General features: G+C 35.1%; 1 protein-coding gene across 1 annotated transcript in view; it reads left to right on the top strand.

The window, feature by feature from the left end:
• The window catches only part of LOC128237323 (E3 ubiquitin-protein ligase rnf213-alpha-like), a 116899-nt gene that overhangs the window by 49867 nt on the left and 42710 nt on the right, over positions 1–24322 (top strand). The window contains exons 17-42 of the mRNA XM_052952732.1: positions 2907–3198; positions 5264–5534; positions 5977–6133; positions 6261–6484; positions 6757–6912; positions 9104–9289; positions 9903–10070; positions 10198–10444; positions 11114–11347; positions 11533–11704; positions 12272–12408; positions 14870–14944; positions 15243–15349; positions 15942–16086; positions 17390–17582; positions 18915–19161; positions 19892–20038; positions 20166–20271; positions 20502–20667; positions 21103–21271; positions 21388–21512; positions 21871–22068; positions 22529–22651; positions 22783–22903; positions 23036–23277; positions 23539–23644. Of these exons, the coding sequence (XP_052808692.1) occupies positions 2907–3198; positions 5264–5534; positions 5977–6133; positions 6261–6484; positions 6757–6912; positions 9104–9289; positions 9903–10070; positions 10198–10444; positions 11114–11347; positions 11533–11704; positions 12272–12408; positions 14870–14944; positions 15243–15349; positions 15942–16086; positions 17390–17582; positions 18915–19161; positions 19892–20038; positions 20166–20271; positions 20502–20667; positions 21103–21271; positions 21388–21512; positions 21871–22068; positions 22529–22651; positions 22783–22903; positions 23036–23277; positions 23539–23644 (4514 nt within the window). The remainder of the gene's footprint in view (positions 1–2906; positions 3199–5263; positions 5535–5976; positions 6134–6260; positions 6485–6756; positions 6913–9103; positions 9290–9902; positions 10071–10197; positions 10445–11113; positions 11348–11532; positions 11705–12271; positions 12409–14869; positions 14945–15242; positions 15350–15941; positions 16087–17389; positions 17583–18914; positions 19162–19891; positions 20039–20165; positions 20272–20501; positions 20668–21102; positions 21272–21387; positions 21513–21870; positions 22069–22528; positions 22652–22782; positions 22904–23035; positions 23278–23538; positions 23645–24322) is intronic.

Here is a 24322-nt window from a genome sequence, read left to right on the forward strand (position 1 = left end):
ATGACAGACTGAGCACCCACTCTATGATCAACGAAGCAGAAAAATGTTTGAAAACTGTAGAATTATTGTAAATCATGGTGTGCTCGCCGAATGAGAATAACCTGATGGCGAGGGTAAAAAAGCTAACCCAATCCCCCATGCCTATGACTCGAGTAGAAGAATATTCTGTGTGTTTGGATAGTTTTTCGCCAAAAGTTACCAGATTTTTATCAAAATGTTATTTTCGCGAATATAACTTTATTTTAGCCAAATATTAACTACATTTTTGACAAAAAATTATTTTCGCCAAAACTTGCCCTATTTTCAGATTTTTATCAAAATATTATTTTCGCAAAAATAACTTTATTTTATACAAAACTAACTACATTTTTGGTCAAAAATGTTATTTTTACCAGATTTTTACCAAAATCCTATTTTCGCGAAAATACCTTTATTTTAGCCATAAACTAACTACATTTTTGTCGAATATGCTATTTTTGCCAAAAGTTAGCAGATCTTTACCAAAATCTTATTTTCGTGAAAATAACTTTATTTAAGCCATAAACTAATTACATTGATGTCAAAAATGTTATTTTCGCCAAAACTAAGCCCTATTTTCAGAGTTTTACCAAAACTTATTTCAGCGAAAATAACTTTATTTTATCCAAAAACTATCTACATTTTTGTCAAAAATGTTATTTTCGCTAAACCTTACCGGATTTTTATCAAAATCTTATTTTCGCGAGAATAACTTTGTCAAAAAATGTTATTTTAGCCCAAACTAACCCTATTTTAAGATTTTTATAAAAATCTTATTTTTCGCGAAAATAACTTTATTCTAGCCAAAAACAACTACATTTTTATCAATTTTTTTTATTTTCGCTAGACCTTACCAGATTTTTATCAAAATCTTACTTTCGCGAAAACAACTTTATTTTCATCAAAAATAACATTATTTTATTCAAAAATGCTATTTTCGCGAAAATAACCCTATTTTCGCGAAAATAGCCTATTTGGTCATACCCTCAGGTAAGGCATATTTTTCATGCACGCTTTGTAAAAATGGGTCATTGAGGTTAGCAAATGTTGGTCAATTGTTTGGTTTATAAAATGTCTCTCTGTTAGAAGGCCATTGGGCCAAGCTTTGTCTGCACAAAAACTCAAAAACATGTAGACCTAGAACATTCTCATTCATCAGAGGTTTGATCGTGATAAGTCTAACCTCTGATTCAATCGCTGTCAAATCGAGTGCAAAACTATAAATAGATTATTTTCCTGATGTCATCTACGTCCAAATCAAAACGCTTGTTACTTTAAGAATACCAAACTATCGATCTCTATCAATCTATATGCTGTTTTGCCGCTAATTTATTTCTTCATTAATTTTGTAAAGTTAATTAAACACTCTTGTTTTGATATGAATATGAGTTTTCGTAGCAAATATCTTTTTCAGCGATTCATAATGAACAAATATTTTAATGAAGTGATAGTTTAAAAGCAAAATATTAAGTCAACCATCAAATATTGAAAAAAAGCTACAAAACATAATATTAATCAAAAAACAAAAAAATATAAGATTCACATATTTCACAATTGTATGCGTTATAACGCAAATAGTTTTAAGGTCAATATGATTGATATTTTTCATTGGGTCTATACAGGGGAATCGGGGGACAATATTGTGCGAATGTTCTTCAGGGATGGAGTTGTGTAGGGTGGTATATTAACGTTGATACATTTTAATTGTTCACACTTAGTTATGATCATCAATTACAAATTTAAAATATCCAAGCAAGTTCCATTTTTTTGAAATACATATTTGATACGAAAAAGTAAATGACGGGATAATTGCCAAATTATAACAGTCAAGAATATTAACTTATAAAAAGGCCTAAAATTTGTCAAAACAATACATGTGGTAATTACAAGTCTATATCTCTCAATGTCTTTTGCAAGTCATAAACTATGGCCAGTATTACATAATTTCCCCGCAGAAGTGACACATGGGGGGCAAAAACCAATGTCGCGCATTCCAATACGCCAGTCAAATTAAGGTTACTTATAAAACGGAAATGTACATTTGAAAATACGTCTAACGAACTTTCAGTTTCTCCGGAAGTATTTAGATAAATTGAGATTCATGTATGTTTCATATCAAACGACAGATATATCTGTCATTTCTTGATACCTCTGTATCGAGGGATTTCATACAAACCTTATAAAAGGATAAACATATCAAATGAACATTGAAAATTATAAAATGGAATATTTTCCTCGATGTAACACAAGAACTGAAAAGATTTATACCAGTTATAAATAAGCTACGTCGGTTTAAATATTTATCTATTTGGATTCTATATGAGCCAAATGGATATATACGGCAGTTTTTCGTCCTTGCCCTTATGTTGGAATTTAAATGATTGAAGATTTAAGTACAAAAATATGCGGTAAACGTGTCATTTTTAATCATACAAGAAGTGTGAAAAGCTTGTCTCTTGTCTCATATCGGTTGTCTTCTAGATTCCTAATTCTAATTGTGTTTGTTAGGCTCTTTTCTATTAGCTATAGGCAATCGCCATGGTTTGCCGGCTCCAAGAGAATCTATAAATATAAAACAGCGAAACGTCTCTGATTGGCTGACATTTTCGCTGTTTGCACTCAGAATTAGGGCGATTGAACCAGAGTGTGGTACGCATAGCATTATCACTCTGGTGAATGAGAATGACCTAGAAGCAAAGGACTGAATTTGTATGCCGTTGACCAGTAAAACCAACCTTTTGATCGTATGTCAAGGTTTTTGTCGAAGTATTTCTTCATGAACGCCCAAATGAAATCAATGTTTTATGAGATAAGAAATATTTAGAATTCGATTAATCAATAAACTTGTAATGTAACATTACTGATTCCACACAAAAATGTGTTTTCAGTTGATACCAGTGCAATTGATCAAGTTCTGCAGAAAACATCTCAGCTAGAAAAACATTCCCTGATAGAAGTCTGTAAGCCAATGGTAGTGGAGGACACTGGTGGAACCCTTGGACCACATCTTAGAGCATTTGATGTTGAACAAGATATTTTTGATATCTTACCAAAGCTTGAACAGTTGGTTGAAGGACATGTGTTCATCAAGATATGGAACGATACATGTTCGGTTACAACAGAGCGTTGCGATACCCCTCTTCATGTTGTAAATGTGATATGGAATCCTGCTTACGAAAGGTTTGTGGAAGCTTTGTACAATGTTTAGTTAATAACTTCAATGGTATTCACTTGGCTATGGTTTGATGAATGTCCTTTTTCTAAATGGAATTGTTTTACCCCCGTAAACCAAGTGTGAAAATGGTTATGTTTAAGTCACCATTGGCAGGTCGTTCAGTCTTGCAGTTTGTTGGCAAAATATATTTGAGCGAACCTCTCCCCCAGAGATATCAATCTAATTCTTGGTCCACATTTACAGCAGGATAAGTAGTAGTGCTTGGTTTATTTTTCGGTATCCACAGTTGTCATGTCTTAGTGTAATGTGCTCTTGCACATGATTTTAAGCTCGATTTTTTGAAGGATAAGGACTATACTACTTGCCCCGGCGTCGTCGTCCCTGTTCGGTTAAGGTTTATGGGAAAATTGGTATTTATGTCTCCCATTCATGGGGAGATCAAAAGGTCTAAGGTCAAGGTTACCATTAGGTAAAAAAAAACAATATGTTGGCAGTGATCTTAAGTTTAAAAATGGGTTCTGCTCAATTACTATAGAACGCTTGTACCCAGGAACTTCATACTTGGTATGCTAGTTGGTCATGACTATTAGATGACTCCTATTGATTTTGAGATCACTGGGTCAAAGGTCAAGTTCACTGTGACCTTGAGGTGAATAAACGGTTTTTGCTCAATTACTAAAGAACGCTTGCTCTCAGAAACTTTCATACTTGATATGCTAGTTGGTCATGACTAGAAGATGACCGCTATTAATTTTGAGATCACTAGGTCAAAGGTCAAGGTCGATGTGACCTTGAGGTGAAGAAACGGCTTCCGCTCAATAACTAAAGATCCTTGGGGTCCAGGAACTTCATACTTGGTATGCTAGTTATTCATGACTAGAAGATAACCCCTATTGATTTTTGAGATCTAAAGGTCAAGGTTACCTTCAGGTAAAAAACGATATGTTGGCTAAAAATGGTTTCTGCTCAATAACTAAAGAACACTTGCACCCAAAAAATTCATACTTTGTATGCCAGTTGGTCATGTAGATGATCCCTATTGATGTTGTGATCAGTATTGATGAACGCAATTGCCGAAAGGCAGTTCATTTAAGGAATGGAAGTTGAGGTGTAAATATTACAAAATGGTCTTTGATAAAATAGAAAGTTTGTTTAAAGATTTAAGGACAACTTGTTGATAAAATCAGATCTTAAGTACCGTTAGTTTAAACATTATATATTTTACAACGATTGTGAAGAAAAATATGATACCGTATTCTACGTCACTCTCATTGGCACTACGTTGCGTGAGAGTGTGGTTTTGTGTTGTGGGGGAAACCAGAGAACCTGGAGAAAACCCACCAGTCCGGTTTGATGACCACTTATCAAACTCACATGCACCCAGACAGGGACTCGAACCGAGGACGCCTTGGTAAGAAGCGAGTGCGCTAACCCCTGCGCTAACAGGACCACCGAATATCATTCCTACAATGAAATTGATACTGCACACAGTGGATCACAGCCATCGCATATTGTGTTACATAACTCCATTTTGACCTTAAATACCAACTATGTTCCTTGATCTTTTTCTTTTCCTATTTCTACTTTTTTATTTGAAATTTTAAAATAATTGTAATTTTTGATTATTTCTGACGGTCACGTATTGCATCATTAATGCATTCATTGCTAAGACAAAGCAGCCGAAAGTCAAGCGCGCTGTCGTATGTCAGTTCTAATTACACTTCTGGCTATATCGGAGTTTGTGAAGCAAAGTACTCCGACGCTTTTTTAACAAATACTCCACTACAATGAATTATAGTCCATGGCATGTTTTTCTTAACAAATGTCGATGATCTATTTTGTCTGCTTTTAATGAGGGTTCACAGTTATTTTTATATATTGAATAAAGACATAATAATTAAACGCTGTGGCAAAATATAAATGCTTCCGTTAAAATAATAATGAGTCATCTATTATAGGTTGTATTTTATTTTCTGCTTTAACAACATGATTAATATCCTGTGTCAAGCCTTGAAAATTGAGCCAAATAGAAAAAAACATGTGTAACAGAAGTTATTTTATTCTTTGTAGATGGATCAATTTCTGCAAACAACTGAAGACAGGAGAACTGATGTTTGTGGATGCAGAAAGAATGTTTGGGATATTCAAAGATGATGATGAGAGAATTTTGCAGGAAATAGTGGAGTTAGATATAACAAGAGAAACAGGTTATGAAAGGATCAAACAAATAAAGCAGAACAGACAGCTGTCCGCTTGTGTGGCTGGCGCAAGAGTCATTTTGAAATTTCAGAAACAGTACCGGTTGCAGGGAGATTTTCAGGCTATTAAGACTATTGTCTCTGTATGTTAATTTTGATTTTTGTGACTTTTACCCTGTCTGTTTTACGACAAAAACGCTCATGTACTGACATTGCATTTCTTTCTTCATTATTGCCATGCAGATTTTAGCGTAACGCAATAACTTTAATTAAAGCCTTATCTTAAAACCATAAATCAACAAACCTCAGTATTCATCTTGGTACAAAATCACATCCACTGCAGCTTAAATTGTTCGGTTAATTGTGAAAAACAGACGAGAATTTGCACCATTCATAGATGTGTTACATAATCTGCTATTTTTTGTTTTAAGGAAAATGTGTAGTATCGTAATGTCCTTGGGGTCAGTATGTTACAAGCAAGTCTTGTTGTCAGAAAGAAAATCATATGGCATTGGTATCATTTGTGGCAAAGAAAACAGAGTCACTGTCCAAATGTTAGGTTTTATTCTTTTGCTTGTGTTACAGCATTCAGAAAGAAGCTTCAAACTCAAAGATTTTGACAAAGCATTGATGAAGACCTGCGAGATTTTGAAGGATATCACAGAAAGGAAATCACATTGTCTGGATGCTTTTGTCAAATCTGTTAAACTTGTTAAGTGGCTGAAGGAATCCATGCAAACATGTATGTAACTGTCTGTAAAATGGCTAAATTTATAGAAATAAATCTGTTTAAGTTGCCATTCGGAAAACTATTCGCATATTGTATCAAATAACTGGGATAGTAAAAAAGTCATTTTCTCCATTTTCAGCGGGTCAAAAAGAGTTGAAAGTGTTTGTTGACCTTGCAATGATGTCTGCTGGTGAAGAGCCATTGAACATTGCCAAAGTCCAGTGCCTGCATTCAGCCGTTCTTGGATACTCACCACTCATATTTGACCTAGATGAGACGGATTGTAACTACAAACAACTTTTGGAGATGTGTAAAGTTGTCTGGAAGGAACTTGCTGCAAATCCAAATTTGCCAAAACAGTTGGTAAGGCGATTTCCCCCATCTTCTTGTGATAAATATGGAGTACATGTAGTATATGGTAATTAATAAGGCATTGGGAATCCCTCTGCATTTTTTCCAATTGTCTTGTTTTTTTAAAAATTCATTTTTATGTTTTGTGTAATATACTGCCTATTTTGGTTGTTCAATATATTCGTGTTATGCCCTTTAAAATGAAAAAAAATAATAAACGTCTTAACTGGTAAATACATGTACATGTGTTTTTTTCACATATGACCGACTTGATTCTGATTCAGCTTGACACCAGCCGTGAGCTAGAATGGCTCAAGGAAATAAAAAAAGCACACGGTTCGGTCGAGGTGACATCTCTCATGCAAGCCGAGGCCATCAATGCAGACGGTATTTACACCGTGGGGAAAGGAGCATGGAAAGGTTCAGAAATGTCAGATATGGTAAAGTACTAGTAACAAATAGATGACTACTGTTAGTTACAATAACTGCTATTTTTGTTAAGAAAGTTGTAATAAAAACTGGTGTCATTGTATACATGAGGTTGAAATTTATATTTCTTATGTTTTTCGGAGTACAGGGCTGCAGGTTAAAATTCATGTACTCGATAAGGGGTTGGGGGGGGGGAATGCCTCCTTTCTGCGGGTAGGTGTTAGGGGTCCTCTTCCTGGGAATTTGTGTAAAAGACACCATAGATTAACTTCTGGTGAATTTGTATATTATTTCAATGAATTGTTTTGAGTTGATTTAAAATATTTTTTGCCGAAAGGTGGAAGAAATCATATATTTAACACGGTTTAAATTGTATGCAAAGCACATACAATTCAGCTAGGTTAGCAAGAACAAATTAGCAAAACACCCTATATCTAGCAACAATTAAGGGAAGAAGATAATATGCTACTATGAATTGTGCTCATATCAGGAATCTACGCCCCGGGGTCACTAGTTTCCTGGATAGACTTATAAAAGGAAATCTTTTCATTTGAGACTAATAGGCAAAAAACCTTTATATTTGGTATGTAGCATCATATGGTGAATCACTACCACCTTTGTTCAAATTATGCCCACAGGGCAAAACGAGCCCGATCAGGAGCTCACATGTTGGTTCCATAAACTTGGATAGGGAAATCTTCGAAATTCTTCTTATCTATAACTACTTTGCCAAACGTTTGATATTTTGTAGGTATCACCAACGTAGCGTGTAGACTTCTATAAAAATAGTTGAAAGTTTACTTCGTTTAAACCACGCAGTCATTTGTAATATAGCATCATTTGATGAGTCTACCATGTTTGTTCAAAGAATGCCACCCCCCCCCCCCGGATCAAAGCTGGCTCAACCCCTTTTGACCTATCTTATTTTTGAAGCTGTAGTTCTGCTTTTTAGACCATGTGTACAGTTTTGAAAACAAATGTAAATGTTGTCATTGGATAACATTGACAGTGATCTTTAGAGCTACTTTCTTATTTTCAAACCTACAGCAACGATAGTTGGACCGTGCACTGTTTTGATAACAACTATCAAAGCTGTGCTTTGGTGACCTTGGCTTCCACCCGTTGACGTTCTTTTTAAGATCAGTTGAGCACAAATTGCTCTGCCCGAGTTATTGCGATAGGGTTCATATTTTTTCCCTGTATCGAATTCTTTTACCCCATGTTGATTCGTAAAATTTATGACCGCCAGGAGGCATGGCTTCTTTACACTAAATGCCTAAATGGAAAACTTTATTTTATAAAAATTCCCCTCAGAATCGGCCTGATTTTAAACTAATCTCGCAGGAAACAAATCAAATTTCTTATACCCATGTTGATTCTTAAAAAGCATGGACGCCAGGGGATGTGCTAGTCTATATATATTATTTTTATAATAATTGTATTGTGTTACAATCATTGACGATATTAACTTTTAAAATCATGAACTGATTCGCAGTTACAATGTGCTCTTTTGTGACATATTAAATAACTTCAACTTAAAAATATTGAAAGAGTAACTATTTGTAATTTTTAAAAAAAATACATATTTGTCAATGTTTATTTATACACCCGTTTAATAACGGGACATATGATAGTTTCACCTGTGGCATTTTGGCATGCCTTTGTGAGGGCAACGTCCAATATGCTGATCAATAACTTAAGTTTAAATTGATTGAACGATATAGGGCCATCTTGTGCCTCTTGTTTATTTTTGAAGCAACAGCACTGGAATTTCGACCATGCACACAATTGTTGTTCTTGGATGAAATTGATTATGTCCTCATGGCCAACTTTTGTTTTGAAGCTTCTGCAATGAAACTAGGATCAGGCTTATCATTATTGCAAACAAAGGTCACTTGTGTTACATAGAGATATGACGTAAAACTCTTATAATATTTTCATCTGAGACCGAAAGGCCTAGAGCTACGATATTTAGTAGTAACAAGAGATTGTATGTTTTTGTTTTGGGCACGTATAGTGTTAGTTCTAAGTACAGCGTTAAAAGCCCTGAAGGGGAAGGGGGAGGGGCATCTCTCCGACGTCAGTGTACATAGTAACAGTACACACGCAAAGGAAGGCGAATATATTAAGCTATAATATTTGTCACGTTTTGTTCCTTAATTGTCTGAAAATCAAACTATCATTTTGTTTTCATTCCTGAAGATGGTTAAAGATTTGATAAAGCTCACGGTGCCTGGAAAAGATGGTCAGCGGCAACAGAAGCACTATACGTTCGACCAGCTCCAGGATTTACAGAGCCGACTGATGCTTGTTGCTGGCAAATCTGACTCGTCCACTGCCAAATCCACGGACAAGAAGAGTGAAGTGAATGTTGACAGGTTTACAATGGTTTGTATTATTTTACAATTACCTTTGGGATCAAGCTAAAAGTTGCTTTTCTAGAAAAAAAAGTGTTTACTCTCAATATCTTTAGTTTGGAATGGTTTATAATGATAAACCTTGGTATGAAGGTTCTGTAAAAATATACATTTGAACTTCATTTTGGGACAAAGCCAGGGTTGAAAATAGATTAACTTGTTTAAGGAGAAACATGAAGTTTAGGTATTTTATATTGTTTTTGAGGTCTGTTAGGTAAAGATTGCTTTTTCTGAAAATAGGAAAATGGTTTTGCTGAGTATCTTTATTTAGCTTTGATGTAAAGTGATACAACTTATCTAAGGAGTTCATTTAGGGTTGATGGTGTTAAGATTCCTGGACTTAAAAAATATAAAAAAAATGGTTTTGTACAAAATAACTTCAGTTGTGAAAAGGTACAGTAAAACTTTGTATCAAAATTCAAGAAATATTACTACAGTAATACAATGAAAAGTACAGGCAAAAGCAATGAAGATCACTTGACACCAACGAAGAATAAAGCAAAAATAACATAAAAACGGATGAAATAAGTTTATAAGTACTCAACGATCGGCGAAGATGATGATTCTGTTTTTTATTTGTTCAGATCTTTGATAGCGTGACACGTCTGGGCTCTGTTTACCTGAAACTGTGCTCATCTGGATGTGTACTGTTCAACGGCTGGAATGCAAACTTCCTCTGTTCCTTGGCACAACAGAGACCAGTGTGTGCGAAATTAGAATTCGGGAAGGGAGAAGATATTCCGGAACTGAAAGTAAGTTTTTAGTATACAGATGCCTGCAACAGCAGCTCCCTTTTTTAAAAAAATACTTTTTGCTCTGTTGAATTTTATGTTCTTTTAGTGTTAAAGTTTATGAGAGATGTTTTTACTTATGTACTAGGGTCGGAAGTCTGATGTCGAGGGGCTGGAAGATATGGTTCCGAAAATTGCTGACTTTATGGAGAACTGTTACGGTGAATGGCTGGACTTCATAAAACAGAAGAGGAAGATTTATCGTTACCTTAACTTCTTCACAATCGATCAGCTTGTGATTCTGCAACGGGAGCTCGTAAAAATGGGGACAGAGGAGGAACCATCGCTGAGAATTTATCACCTTTTGTCTGCTGTGAAAGAAAACTGCATGCAAGGTTTTTGGCCTTTTTCGTTTTTTTTATCACGACTCTACATTTACCTGTACTGGTGTAACAACTTAAAGACATAATTGTTATCATCATATGCTAGTTAGTGGCATGTTCTTGAAATTATGTCTTCCAAATTCATGGGGAGACATATTGTTTTTGCGTTCATCAGTCAGTCAGTCAGTCCTTCCGTACGTCACACTTTGTTTCCGCTCAATAACTATAGAACGCTTAGACCCAGGAACTTCATACTTAGTATGCTAGTTGGTCATGACTGTTAGATGACTCCTATTGATTTTGAGATCAGTAGGTCAAAGGTCAAGGTTGCCATGACCTTGATGTGAAGAAACTGTTTCCGCTCAGCTACTAAAGATCACTTGCACCTAGGATGTTATGCAGTAGATGTTCACTATTTAATACGGTTGAATAAACCAAACTTCATGGTTGGTTCGTCTCAAGTCCATAATTACAAATTTCATGTCCATCATTATTTTTTCTCAGCTGCGACCTCACAATAGGGGAGACATGCGCTTTTTCAAAAAAGCAATTCCTAGATATTCTTGTACCCTAAGCATGTGTTTACTTCACTCCCGTGGCTTAGCTCTGAAAGTTATAATGATATTCTACATGTATGTTTTTATGATAACCTGCTTACCTGGAAACACTTTAAATCTACAGAAGATGTAGTACTTGCCATGGAGAAAGCCAAAAGGGAGTTATCCGTGATGGAAGATGGACCTGATGAGACCTCTGTTGAAATACATGATCAAGAAGAAATAGGTGACCAAACGGAGGAGAAGATTTCTCAGTTTATTCATGAGTTGGTGGAGGCTGGGTATGATGAAGAAGTGGCCAGGAAATCTGTTGATCATGTGAAACAGGAAGACATTGACGATTGTGATGTGACTGAAGGTAACAATTATTCACCAATTCTGATATATTTACCTTTAAATTATTACTTTATAGAATACAGTTTGATACAAAGATATTTTTTTTTTTAAATGGTCATTAGCTTGGTATAGGCTTTTTTTATAATACATTTACTTGCTATTACTTTCTATGCAATGTTGTTTTATGATTGCCATTGTTTGCTTCAGCTTTGATTTGGTGCATGGACCAGAAAGGAGAAGAAAATGACGGTGTTGAGATGAATCAAGACGATGATGAATACACAGAGGATGTCGGTCCTAGGTTTTCTGGGTGGAGCAACTCCACAACATCAATCAGCTCACTGATCAAGCGATCTGTCACCAGTGTTGAACACAAAGCGTAAGCATTGTGATGACTTATTAAAACAGTTATTTTAAACTGTATATCGTGCTTTCAGGCATATATCACATTGCATTGCTAATTAATTGGCTATGTTAAAGGGCCTAAATAAAAAAAAACATGAGTTTGTAACATGTCTATTCAAATTGCTTGTTTGTACTAAACACATTTTAGGCCGAAATAGGTATTCTTGATGTGGAAAGGCAACATAGATTCCATATATTTTAAACCTCTTATGCTGAAATGATTTTAAACCCAAGCTTTAAATGATTGGTTATAATTTTATGCTAATTTATTGTGCAATATTGCATAAGTGCCCCTTGTTGGAGGCGATGTAACTTTGTAGGTGAGGGGCGCATACATGTATAGATAGACCATGTTACCTGTTTTCTGTTGTTGATAAAATATGAAATGTTCAAGACATTAACGAATGGTACACTACTGTTAACTCTTCAAGTTAATGAATCAATAAGAGATCGTTTAAAGAATGTTTCAAATTTTAGCTGTAGATAGCTGTATTTGATGAGAATTTTACAGTATTATAAATTTGGGTGTTTGACATTTCAGGAATATCGGTGTAAAACCTCTGATAAATGATCTCAAAGAATTATGGAAAAACTTCCTTGGCTCGATCTCATCGAACATCAGTGATTATTTAAGTCTAGAACATTTGGGAGTCATCCTCAACATGCTTGCTGAGAGAGGTGAGTTAATATAGACAATATGACAATATCAAATACTAAGTACACCTGAGGTAGTGTAAAACACATTGCAAAATAACAAATGAACAATCATATAAGAGAATTATGTAGGTGAGCTACATTTGTATTTTGGTCGGTCTTTGTCCGGCATCTGTCCGTCCATCAACAATTGCTTAAAAAACTTCTCCTCTGAAACTACCAGTCCAAATTTAATGAAACTTCACAGGAAGCTTTCTTGGGTGACCATCTACAAAAATTAGAACAAGGGGTCAGGATTAATCAACAACTACAACAACAAAATGGCCGACTCTCTGTTTTGCTTTAAAAACATCTCCCCTGAGACTACCAGTCACAATTCAATTAAACTTTACAGGAAGCTTCCTTGGGTGAGCATCTACAAAAATACAACAAGGGGTCATGATTGATCAACAAGAACAACAACAACTACAGCAACAACAATAAAGTGGCCAATTTACTATTTTTTACTTTAGACAAACATCTCCTCTAAAACTAGCAGTCCAAATTCAATTAAACTTTACAAAAGCTTCTTTGGGTGACCCTCTACAAAAATACAACAAGGGGTCATGATTGATCAACAACAACAACAACAACAAAATGGCCAAAATGTTAAAAATCGGATAGTTATGTAAAGTTAACACTTGAAACAAGGGCAGCAAGTCTTGCTATATGGTATCCCTTTTTGTTGAAGATTCCACTACTTTCTATTTTTAGTAACAATGGAATAAATTTAAATTTTATTAAGCCTTGAACATAGTCACTTATAAAGTAATTATTGTTCTTTTTTTAGGTTCATAGATTCAAATTATACATTTTTGTCGCGTTTATTTCTGACCCGAAAAAAGTTATTTCGGGAGGGGGATATGGTTTTGGCGGTTTTTGTCCATCATTCCGTACGTCCACTCTTCTGTCTGTCCGTTCATCCGTCACATTTATTTTTCTTTCTTTAAATATATTGTGCTATGAATTGGTCAGAAGATTCTCAAGCTTGGTCAGAATGTCTCCCTTTATATAATCTCGGCCGCTTGTAAATGATGGTCACATGGGGTCAATAACTAGATAATGAGATCAAATCTTTAGAACATTAGAGACATAATTGTTCAAAAATCCATGCAACTTTATCAAAAAGTTTTCTCTCGTCTACTCTATAATCAGTTTGAAATATTGTCATGTAGTGTACATATGCTTCTCCATAAACAACACATTATTTTAATCGAACTCAAACTCATATCCAAGATTCATAACAGTCCATCGCTCTGCAGCCGCTTTGCATGTTATATAGGAATAATTCAGCAACCTTCCATGTCCATTCTATAAACTTATCAGGGATATCATTTAAACAAATTTTCTTGTTACCACACAAAAAAAACACAATTGTTTACACATCCGTTGCTTTCGTTTTAAATCCCATCACTGTTAATGTGCGTCTCTTCGTTGTTGTTTTCTTTTAACGTCTGCACCATCAGCAAAATTAGTGACCCCTATGTCTGTTTTATAACAGCCATCGACGAAAACATCCTCTTTCGGCGGCATTTATTCACTCTGCTTGTCATTCTTTGTATCCTTTTCACCTGTCACTCTGTGTATCCTTTGATGTCAATGTTACGCTTTTAAATGTCGGTATTGCCACTCCTGTCAACGTGAACTTATGACATGTATGTTAGTTGATATCCCGTCATTAAAGCTTTCAAAGAGCAGTCGATCGTCGTGCAACCCATATTTTGTTTCAGCCGCGGTGTAGTATAATTTTCCAACGATTATTCTTAACGGTGTCGGAAGTCATGTATTATGAACTACGAGTGCAAGTAAGGCAAAGGCACTATTTGCAAGTCCATTAAATAGTATGAAAACTAAAATCAATATTTTTTTCTTCCATTAAGCACACATTGATCAGCTTTTTAAGGTTTAAGGTTGATAAAACTCGCTAGTTATACGAACTTCCTGACGGCCTGAAAAACCATGCGATGTCTAATTATTAATTGTTTCTTACTTTCACTGATATCTGACGCCGATCATAAGAGCATTAAAGATATATTTTGATACCACTATTAAGTACTCAACTTTATATTTTATTTAAATCGTCCCATTGTCATTGCCGATAAAGTCGCATTTGCGAGTCTTTTCGGGTAGAGTCACTGATGACTATGGTCCGATGAGTATATGTATATCGATACGTATCATTGACATTGATACAATATCAATTCACTTTCGTATTGTCTCATCCCGGTCAACATGGTTTTCGGTCCAAAGACATTGTACACTGCATCTTCGCAGTATATAATTTACTTTTATCTGCTTAATAAAGCCAACATTTAAACATTGGAAAATCGTAAAATAAAAACAAAACACAATGGTCTAAAAACAAATAGAGTTGAGTGGATTTCGCCAGGTAGGGTCGGGTTACCCAAAACACAGACCTTTTTAGGCCTGATTTTTTTTTTTACAGATGAGCGAAATATCAGAAGAAACATGCCGCCAGTATATGTGGAGGAGGAGCCAAACCTCGTGGTTTGTCCAAGTGGTAATAATGTTTTGTTAGTTAAGGTGCCTAACATACATAACAGCTATCGTTGTTTAAAGCTGTCTGCCTTGCTATTTGTCTGTTTGTGTGTAGGTTTTCGTGAATTAATGTCATGTTGGTAATGTATCTTCATCTTGGTAATATTTGTCCATTGCCTACCGTTTAAAGTGGTTTGTAACAGAATTATAAATTAGTCCAATATATAAGTGTGTGGTTTATGGTGCAAAATACGAAATATTTCACTGCAAATATGTTACAGGCTGCATGCCAACATTATGTATTTGTTATATCTATACAGATGAAGTTCTACGTGTCGCACTATCAATCTACATGTACGATCCTGACCAGCCCTTGCCGCAGTCTGATGAAGTCCTCGTGTGTACCTCAGAAACCTCTGCCGATGAGGTAAAACATGGTGTCATTTAATTAATATTTTGATTAATACATAAAGAATAAAGATTTAAGAAAAATCAGTTATAAAAAAAAACATAGAACAAATGTTTGCTTTCCCTGTGCACACCAATGTTAAGTTGTTAGATTCTAAAAGAAGATCGAAAATGAATTAACATTTGTGTAATTGGTGCTCGTGAGTGGGAGTGTATGTTTGGTGGCTGTGTGGGCAATCTTGTCCGCTGCATAACTTGAAAATACTTCATGTACAGATAGATCTCATTAAAAAGGAGAATTTCCATACTCAAGAATACTCAAGAACAATAACACTGCGGCAGTATTGTTTTAGTGATTGCGCATTGTTTAATATTTATACTTGTATTTTGTCCGGAGCATAACTCGATTTTTTTTAAAACTCCATATACAAATAGATGTCATTGAGGAGAAGTGCACAGGGATCATAACTCTGGCTGTAGTAATTTGTAGAGTTACTGCCTTTTCTTTGGCGAAGTTGATCTTTTTTAATTTTATAAGAGGTATTCATTAGTAATAACGCTAAATAGTTTGTCTTATACCTACCTATGTTTTCAACGTTCGTATTAATCAGGTGAGCATTTTTTGGCGACGGGCGATATATGATAGATCTGGTAAAATTCACTGCCTCCTCCACGCAGATCAGCTGGATTTTGACGTCAGCGAGGCAGCGGAACAGTGCTTGGAAGAGCTACTGTTGGACATAAGGCACTCTGATGGTAACTACGGAAATACTTGATAGAAGTCTATTAAGGTAGTAAGACCATTTTGGGCGTCAATTCAAAATAAGATTTCAAAAACATTTTTAACAGATTTTTACCGTCAAATAGCAATTTTATTTTAACTTGAATTACCGAACCCCCATTTTAGAATTTCTGATAAAAACAACATTACCGGAAGGTGAAGGAAAACAAACCTTTATTTCATTTATTTTCAACATTTGGTATCAGAAAAACGAGAAATATATTTGCGTTTAGAAAAATGAATTATTGATCACATCATCAGCACATGTTATCAATCAGTACTAAGCTAACCATATGGCATTAGAGTTTTAACATGCTTTTCGAACCGCGTAAAAGTTGGAAAGTCGATGCTTTAAGATGAAATCAACAAGTTCTAGAACATACATGACCGTTTCTTTATTCATAACTTATTTAAACCTTACAAGTTCTAGAACATACATAACCGTTTCTTTATTCATAACTTATTTAAACCTTTTGTGAACATAATGCTTAAAATATAAATTTTTACAGTATCTTTTTAAAAAAAAATAAGTTTGAAATTTCAGTATTGAATCCTTCAAAGGAGCTAAAACTTTTATCTACAAATGTAAATACTTTCGTTTTTATGAAAACACGTAACTAACTCTTACTAAAAAAATGTTAGCTAATGTAAACAAAATATTTGTGCTTCATGGTGGATTCAACCCTGAACCTTGAAACCCTCAAAAGGTTTGAATATTTATATGAAAAATAACTACAGAAACAAGCTCAGTAGCAAAAAGTTTGGACGGCAATTGGTAAACGCCAAAGACATATGACACAAAAACATACAATCGCAAGGAAGAAACATAGGACAACAGCACAAAACTCCACAAACAGCACAGTGCATACATACTATATAAAAACTAGGTGTCTTATTTAGGGATTACTAGGTACCGACTTGGAACGGTCAGTAAAATGTAAATTTACTTGGGGTTTAAACAAGTTTACGTGCAAAACCTCACTCTTATCCCAACACTCCTGAATAAAGTAAAAATGTAATTTAAGGTAAATCTTATCAAAGTATGCGTTAACTTTATAATAAAACAAATAATGATAAACCACCTGAAGTCTTATGCCTAACAGCATAGGCTGAAGCATTCAAATTGTATAGTTTTAAGTGGAGCATTTCTTTAGGGATGTGCTACCTTAAGTTACAGACTGGAATTGTTACAAATGAAATTGAAACTGAAAAATCCAAACATTCAAAAGTGATCAAAATCAAGATTTGATTGCTTTTTTATGAATGTGTGTTTGCTAGGTTTCAAGTATCGCTTGTTCGTGATATGCGGATCAGACAACGAATATCGTTCGACGATTGTTTCGTCTTTGGAAAAGTGTCTGCGGCATGTTGGCCCGGTCAATGGACGCCAATTGAAGGAATATGTGACTCGTCATCTGGAGGCTCCGGCATTTCCTGGCAAACCCTGTGCAGCCATGGTGGATTTCAAAAGGTATGAATACGCTACATATGTTAGAACGTATTACTAGTCTGGTACATTGATCTTCATTTGTTTGTGCTAAAAAGATGATATAATACGTAATCGATTTCATTCCAGACGATACTTAACTATTATATGTATTTAGAGTGTGTATTATATCCTCGACAAGCAATTTGCAGGGGGTATATTGGAATCATCTTAGGGTCGGCTGGTCAGATAGCCGGTCGGTCGGTCGTTTTGTTGATATTTTCCGTGTCCGTAGCACAAATTTGGAATTCGTTGAAACTTCATACAATGGTAAAGCGCAAAGAAAGGACGTACAATGAATAAAAGCTATTACTGCATTTTGGCCAATTAAAGAGTTGTTGCTCATTATGACTATTTTCTTGTCCGGAAAATAACTTGAAAACTGCTGAATGGAATTTGGAATTTGTTGAAACCTCAAACAATGAATAAACTAAAAGAAAGTGCAACCAACAAGGACCATATCTCTACTTAAGTCAATTTTAGACTTATCATACTTTAGTACATTTTCTTATCCGGGGCATTACTTGAGAACTACGATGTGGAAACTGTTACAGCATCACAGAGCACAAAAAATTGAAATGCAGTGTAAAAACCATACATTTATTTTTGACAATTACAGAGTTATTGCCCTTCGTTACTTTTTTTATCAGGTGCTTTTCCTGAAAACTTCGATTTTGACTTTATTAAAACTTTGCAATGGTAAAGCAAATAAGAGTAAGTGCAGTGTATATAAACCTTAATTCTTCCTACGCTGATTACAGAGTAATTGCCTTTTGTTACTTGTTCATGTCCATAACTTAACTTGAAAGCTACTGGATGTCTTCATACAATGATAAAGCACAATGAGAGTGCAGTATACATTAACCGAAACTATATTTTGCCAATTACAGAGAAGTTGCACTTATGTTTTATTTTTCCGACGCTGCGCCTTACTTGAGAACATATGGATTAGTGATTTTTTATTGTTGTTTTTTTGTTTGGATTTATGGATGAAATTTAATAAAATTTAATAAAACTTCGTACAATGGTAAAGCACAATTTGAGAAAGTGCAGTGTACAAGACTTGTGACTATATCCACAGCGTTTTAAATTGTATGTTGGATTTCTAAATATTTTACTACCATTTCCTTTGAGGGCAGCATCCGATAGTATCAAACATATTCAGTGATATTCATAGTTTCATTAATTCCATTGTTTATTCGAAGCTAAATGATTCCAGTAAGTCTAACATTCTGAAATTAATTATTAAAACAATCGACTGCTTCTTTTATACCCCAAAATAATACAATTCATTAAAAATGCATATTATTATTTTAGATCAACAGTGCGTATTATAAAATCAACACGAGCCGGGGTTGGTAAAACACTGTTTGTGCACCGAAAAGATGAGGCAGTGCAAGTGCAAATACAACGAAAAAACAAGTCGGTGGACACACAAAAAGTGTCAATACCTCTCCAAGAAAAAGTGATCAACTTGCATTGTTTCATACAGAGACTTCTGGAGCACACGCCAGACCCACGAAAACAATCCGCAAGAATATTCCATCTTAATATAAACCATGAGGTATTGCAAAAAGTGTTATTTGTATTTGCAAGTTCCAAGGAGTATAAATTGAGCATAAGGGATGTAAACACAATTCTGAAAAGTTCACTTTACAGATGACGTTATTGTTTGTATGCTTTCAACATATATCACATACACATTGATTCTAGTGTCAGTATGATTTGAAGTCTATTACCAAATTTTAAGTGAATATTTATGCAAAAAGCTGCAGAAACAAGCTCAGTAGCAAAAAGTTGAAACATAAACCCGGTTTAATGGCACTGGGTAAACGCCAAAGACAGAACATTAAATCACAAACAAGAAACATAGAAGAACAGCACAAAAGTAGCACAGTGCATTCATACTATATATACTAGGTATGTTTATCAAGAAGTGTTAGGTACTGCCTTGGAACGGTCAGTAGAATGTAAATTTACTGGGGGTTTAAACCAGTCTTATGTGCACAAACCTCACTCTTATCCCAACAATCCTTAATAAAGATAAAACTCAAAAGTTAAATCTAATCAAAGTTTGCATTAATTTGAGGAATCTTATCAATAGAACAAATAATAAACTTATAGGTAAACCCCAAGTACTTGTATGATTAGAGATTCCAACTCTATCTGCAGATGGAGGAATACAATTCAGAGCACCTAATGCAAAAACTTTTCAAAGATGTATATTCTGAAACATAAATATTTTGTTCATCTACACAATATCAAGATATGAATGTACTGTTTATGTGTAAAAGGTCCAGGAAGGTGTGGACTACGTGTTGTTCAACTTGCTGATACTCAATTGTTTGGTCGACAAATCAGGATACGTCTGGCGGAGATCCGTGCATGATTTGTATCTCATAGAAGCAATGCCAATTATGACCCAAGCAACAGATGCAAAAGTATGTGCCTATATTCTTAAAAGGAACAAACATTGATAATTTGCTATTGTGGTGTGAAATATATATTTAAACAACAGGTCTTATGTTAAAATTTCATTTTGTTTGCATTGAGTTACTTTGTTTGTAGGAGGAGCCTCGCTTCATACACCCGGTGTTCACATTATTTCCGGATTCAACCTGTCGCTCACCTGATGAAAGCCTGCAAATATATTCTGACAGAAATTCTGTCCAAGGTGGTTTTTTGTTTTTAAATTCTGTGAAGTAAAATTGATAATCAATCATAGACTTGCTTAGAAAGAGATTTAGATTTTGCTTTCAATTACTAAAATATTGCAAGTTCTATGGCTTCAAACATCAGATAAGATTTAAGTGAGTAAAGCTTGTCCCTTTCTTCAGAAATTTGTAGTTTTGTTCACACTTACACATACTAAAGATTTTGACCTATTTTTGAATGCAATTGCAGATTTTATGTCAACTGACCAACTATTCGATGAACAGCAGTTCCGGAGTCCTGTTTTTCAGCGAACATTTCAATACCTGTTGAGGTTGGACCAGCGGAAATCACTGGAATCTGTCAAACCATCTGAGCCTGAAGGCGATCCTAAAACTTGCCTAAATGTTCTGCTAAAGTAAGTTATATATTGCTCAATACAGGTTTAATGCCGAAGTTCAAATGTTTTCTTTATAGTATTAGTTGGCTAGTTATATTTTGGCATTAACCCTACAATTTAAGAAAGGAAAATGTTAAAGGAACCAAAAATTAATCTTGAATTGAAGCATCAATCTTGGACAATTTCTGTTCTGTGATATTAACTGAACAAATCAACGTACATGTAGTTTCTATTAAAGTAACTCTAAAATGTAAATGTATTCAAGTCATATAGACACATATGCACAAAATCTGCAGCGCTGTAAAATTGGTGTTATAAGAATTCTTCTTTTGTAAGAACTATGGTATATGAGCAAACACATGAATAAGTATATTGCACTGTGTAGATTCCATTAAATAGTTTGACTTCGATAGTTACATTGTTTGTGTTATATATTCTGACTTTACTGTGCAGGCATTGCGGGGTGCGGGACCCGTCCTGGTCGGAGTTGCATCACTTTGTCTGGTTCCTGAACACTCAACTGGTTGACTTTGAACAGAACCAGTTTGTTTCTGTTGCTGCAGCCGAAGACCTTCCTGGATTTGCAACATTTGTCTTGAGGTTTCTGATTCAGATGTCTCGGGTAAGTTGAGCATTACATGAATTGACAAATGACATAAAATGTTCAGTATTAAATCTGTTCAGGTAATGATCAGTTCATGTAACTTTTATTTCCATAACTTCATTTTGAATGTTTAGGACTTTTCCACTCGATCGTTGAACATGAGTGAGGAAACACCAGGGATGAATATTCAAGACGCCATGGATACCGAGGATGAAGATCAGCTGGAGCTATATCAAATGCGTCGAACATGGGAGTCTAGGTAACAAACTAAAAGCATTTAGGCTAATGCACGTGTAACATGACTGGGATTTTTTTCATCAAAAATCTTATCATAGCCATGTTGTTACAATTATGCAAATAAATTTGCAGGCAATTACATTTTTGTTTTAAATATAAACATGAAACTTTAGAAACATTTTAAATGACTATGGACATATGATGAGCAAAATTCGCATTTTTTTTTATTCAAGCTTCTTGAATTATGCCCTTTTTACCAAATAAGGGTTTACTTCTGTTGTGGTGTTGTTTTATCATGTAATCATGTAACTGTGTTAAATGATCTTAGTTGAAAAATACTTAGAACACAATTAATATTAACCATTCTCGTAATGTTTCAGTCCTCATCCGTACTTGTTCTTCAACTCGGACCGTTTCACCTTCACATTTCTGGGGTTCTATATCGACCGGAATACAGGCAACCTTGTTGACCAACAAACCAACCGAATACTGGAGCAGGGAATCATGGCCCAAAATCTGTATGATTCCTTGGTACGAAATCAAGCACCAATCAGGGAAGACTTTGATGCATTGCCAAGGTAATTTAGGTTTTCATATATAAAATGTTCGGCCAGTCTTGGGCTAGAACCCGGGACTCTTGCTATCAGGGCGTGTGCTCTACTGACAGCACTACCGGGCAGCTAAAACACATCAACACCTGTATAGGCATGATACCGTGAGGTACTCCCCTTCCTAATTTGGAATTTGTCCCTGGTTTTCCAGGATAGAGACAAAGGTGAACATGATCTCGACAAAACCACAAGTAGGATATTGAGTATGTTAACAGTCACGGTTCCATATTTGGCCCCATTTGCCACAGGGTAAGAAGATTGTGCAGTGAGGCCGAGATTCGACCCTTTTACCGCTTGCTTATAGAGCGTGTGCTCTAACGACTGAGCTACCGGGTCACTTACACACCTTCTCAACATATATACATATGTATAACATCGTAATACTACTGTGACATTTCTAGAAAAAAATCTTGAACTACTTTTTCAGAGACCAGAAAATCATGAAGCTGTGCAGCATTATGGGCGTAGAATTTCCGCATGACCCAGATTCCACATACGAACTAACTACGGATAATGTGAAAAAGATCATGGCAATCTATATGAGATTTAGGTAACACCAAACTGTCGATTTACTGATTAATTTTATTTTTAAAGCATATCATTTCAGTACACGCGCTCTGATGCTTTGTTTCACTTATTAAGCATATCTGCATCATCAAGTGCCTCTATAATTATTTGCAGATGTGATATCCCTGTGATTATCATGGGAGAGACAGGCTGTGGGAAAACACGCCTCATCAAGTTTATGTGTGAACTACAGTCACCGCCTGGTGTTGATGTCAAGAACATGATACTCATGAAGGTATTTATAACCGTTAAATTATTTGCAAATGCAAGTTTTACTCAGACGGGTTTCAATAATTCTATTCTCCATATAGGTGTCTGTTGCATGTAAGAGTGGTTGGGAATTATTTCATATTTTATTTCATTGTAGGTACATGGAGGAACAACAAATGAAGATATCAAACGAAAGGTGAACGAGGCGGAGAACGCTGCAAGGGTGAACATTGAAAAGTATGGCCGCCATATGTACACAGTAATGTTCTTTGATGAGGCTAACACAACGGAAGCTATCGGACTTATTAAGGAAATCATGTGTGACAAATCGATTGCTGGGAAGCGTCTGGCTCTTTGTGAAAATCTGAAAATTGTTGCTGCATGCAATCCTTATAGAAAGTAAGAGGTTACATTTTTCAACATTTATTTTCGTTTTGCTTGGCATAAATTATACTACATATATTAAGTGAAGTGTTCTAAATTTTATCTGGAGTTAAAACTGAATTGGGAAAAATGAACTTATATTTGATTTTTTTTTCAAATCTTTGAAATATTCTGTGTGCTGTACCAGTAAGACAGCAGTTGTTGAATAATTGATTGTAAATATTCTTTACAAATTTTGCTACTTAAGAGATTGTCATTTGTGTCATATGTTTTCAGGCACTCCAATGAACTGATAAAAAAGTTGGAGCAAGCAGGCCTGGGATATCACGTTGATGCAGATGAGACAACTGACAGACTGGGACGCGTACCAATGAGGAGATTGGTAAGAATTATTTTGGTTCATCCTTACTATACTATTCACTTTGTTGAAAAGGCTTGTTAGTGTTGTCAAATATGCACATTCGAACGGCGTTCTTCTAACTCAAGGTCCTCTAACTAGCCTGCTTTGAACTCTATTCAAAGAATAAGGAGGCTTATACTACTTGCCATAGCGTCGGTGTCGGCGTCTGGTTAAAGTTTTAGGGCAAATTGGGATTTTCACCTATAACTCCAGTACCCTTCATTCAATTCTCTAAATACTACACACATTCGTTCAGGGCCATCACAGGATGAGATTAGATAACTCCATATTAACCTTTATACAAATTATGGCCCCTGATTTACTAAGGAACTGAGGTTAAAGTTTTAGCACATGTAGGGGTAATTATTGATAACTTCTATACTTTTCATTCAATTCTTCACACAGATGTTCAGGACCATCACGCAATAACGTATTACAAGTTATGGCCCCTGATTGACTTAAGAATTGAGATTAAAGTTTAATGGCAGGTTGGGATATTTATTAATAACTTCTATAAACTTCATTCAGTTCACTTAATACTTTACACAGTTTCAGGACCATCACACAATGAGGTTAACTATCTCAATAATATCCTTTATACAATATATGTCACCTGATTGACTTAGGAAATGAGGTTAAGTTTAAGGGCAGGTTAAAGTT

The sequence above is a fragment of the Mya arenaria genome, chromosome 6 (assembly GCF_026914265.1).
Source record: "Mya arenaria isolate MELC-2E11 chromosome 6, ASM2691426v1".
NCBI lineage: Eukaryota > Metazoa > Mollusca > Bivalvia > Myida > Myidae > Mya > Mya arenaria.